Source organism: Nilaparvata lugens, unplaced genomic scaffold (assembly GCF_014356525.2).
Source record: "Nilaparvata lugens isolate BPH unplaced genomic scaffold, ASM1435652v1 scaffold7722, whole genome shotgun sequence".
Lineage (NCBI taxonomy): Eukaryota > Metazoa > Arthropoda > Insecta > Hemiptera > Delphacidae > Nilaparvata > Nilaparvata lugens.
The window spans coordinates 10,001-12,503 of record NW_024093470.1 but is presented as its reverse complement, the minus strand read 5'-3'; the positions used below and the strand labels follow the sequence as shown (position 1 = coordinate 12,503).

The following is a 2,503-nucleotide window of genomic DNA, read 5'->3' as shown; positions in this document are numbered from 1 at the left end:
ATTTAATCAATAATAAAATTACACAGAAAAACATTTGATGCATTTCAGGCAATTTTACCCCATAATTACCCACTTTTCATATTCAATGGTAAAATGTAGAAAAACCTAATGAAATTATGTGCGCAAAGTAACCTCTGCTGCACTCAAGAAAACCCATCCCAACCTCGCCTACGGCTCGGCGTAAACGTTTCTCGGTGCAGCAAACTGTCACTTTGCGACTAGTTGCACAAATAACTATTGCAGTAGCAGAAGTGTGATTCTTCAGGGTGATTTACTTCAGGTTAATTGTGATTTTCGTTTGATTATAATTAATAATTATTATTCATCAATTTCAGATGGTTGTAAGCGAGCTGGAACCTCTGCCCGGCACAAAAAAATGGCTTCACAGACTGTACAGTACAGATGATGAGTGCTTGGCTAGGGACGTTCAAGCTCTCAAAGAATGGATGGCCAAACAACCTCACATTCCCCCACCTCCTGATGGCTGTAAGTTGGCACACATTATTTCACTGATAATCTATATATAAAAAGCGAAATGGCCTCACTCACTGACTGACTGACTGACTGACTCACTCACCCTCACTCACTCACTCACTCACTCGCATAACTAAAAAATCTACCGGACCAAAACGTTTCAAATTTGTAGGTATGTTGAGTTGGCCCTTTAGAGGCGCACTAAGAAATCTTTTTGCAATATTTCAACTCTAAGGGTTGTTTTTAAGGGTTTAAAGTTCGTCTTTTAGCATGTATATTCTTCTTCTCCCAATCTCTTAATTATAATTGAAATTTCCATATCATATATCATATGTTACTATAGAACTATAATCTAGATAGAGTACCTCTTCGAAACAGTTGTTAACTGGCACTAATTTATTTTGTCAGTTTGGCATTAAGTTGAGTGTTTTGTTAGTTGGCACCAAGTTGAAGATTTAAATGCATTTATCGCGGAAAAATTGATTGGGCACTGCTACTTCAATCCTGGGAATGTTATATTACTAGCAGTGAGGCTCGCTTCGCTCGCCTTATCCGTTTAGTCTGGACCCCCGACTGGATGTCCTAACATTATGATAAAAATGCCCAAATGAAAAATGCAGGCGAGCGAAGCGAGCTGCTGATCTCATTTTTGGACGATCCAGTCGGGGGTCCAGGGGCGGAGCCCCCTGGCTAGATGGATATGGGCGAGCGAAGCGAGCCTGACGGCTAGTATACTAATATCGGGGCACCGAGCTTCGCGCTCGTATCTTATTTATTGACTTTTGATAAACCGAACACAATTCTTTAAAATGATTGGGGAAGGACTAACAGGCACAGCCCAAAACTGTTTCTTTCCCGAATTTTGATTTATACACTATATAGTCCAGAAGGGTTATGTTCTATACACTTGAATTCAGGTTCAATTTTCTGTTCAACGTTTGAAAACAAAAAAAAATATTATTTAGATTATATACAAACCAAATTGAATTACAAAATAACACTCACTAATCACTTGAAATTGTCAAATAATGATCAACTTCGAAAATAAATTATGATATACTACTCTAGTTTAGGAGGTTTATCATGTCATTACAACAAAACAGATTATGTTGATTCAAATCGATTAAAAATTGTCTAGCTAGATAACATTTCTCGATTGATTATGATTACACAGCTGGAAATAATTCTGTCTCTCCCACACAGGCACACACATCTTCTGTTATCGAGAGACGACGAAATTATCATCTGTTTTCCAAGGATGAATTATCCTTTAATGTCGTTTAGCGAGTTTCCAAAGAATGGGACCTAGTGCAATCGAATCTTTATATCATAACCTACTATCTTCCAAATTTCGTGAAAATCGTTAGAGCAGTTTTCGAGATCCGTAAAACATAAATAACCAGATATAAAAAAATAACCAGTTATAAAAACAACCATACATATACAGAAATTGGTCGCTTAATATAAAAGGATCAAGTAAGTAGAATTTTTGTTTTGTAAATCCAAATAGTATAATTATTGACAACAAAATATTGGAGCAAGTGTTGCTACCTCGGTTGTGATATCAGTTTCAAATACGAATTGGATCTTGAGAGAAGAAAAGGTAAACTCAAATCAATATGTGGAAACATCAGCAGGACCTCAACAAGAAAGAGAGGGAAGAAACACTCATGAAGTTCTACAGAGTGATGGCTGCCCCTGCTCTCCTATACGGTCACAACAAAACGTCTAGAGAGCAATGTGCAGGCAGCAGAAAATGAGATTCCTTCGCAGGACAGAGGGTTGTGACCGCCGGGACCACATTAGAAATGAGGATATAAGGCAAGAATTAGGTGCCTTCAACATAAATAAAATAGTTATATATCATAGCGTATCCAGTGGAGGGAGCATGTCAACTTGTCAACGCAGATTATAAAATTCTAAACTACCCCTCTATAGGAAAAAGTGAATAGGTAGACATCGGAAAAGATGGCAACTAGTAGTTCTGTGAACAGTAGACCTCGCGCTCAGTAGTTACATTGACCTGTTG

The 2,503-nt window shown here is 37.8% G+C and overlaps 1 protein-coding gene across 1 annotated transcript in view; it reads left to right on the top strand.

Annotated features, from left to right (window-relative positions):
* Positions 1 to 299: 299 nt before the first annotated feature.
* Positions 300 to 2,503, top strand: part of LOC111059196 (alpha-tocopherol transfer protein-like) — a gene marked incomplete at its 3' end in the record, with an annotated part of 12,201 nt that continues 9,997 nt past the window's right edge. Inside the window, 1 exon segment of the mRNA XM_039445703.1 lies at positions 300 to 486. Coding sequence (XP_039301637.1) covers positions 336 to 486 — 151 coding nt within the window.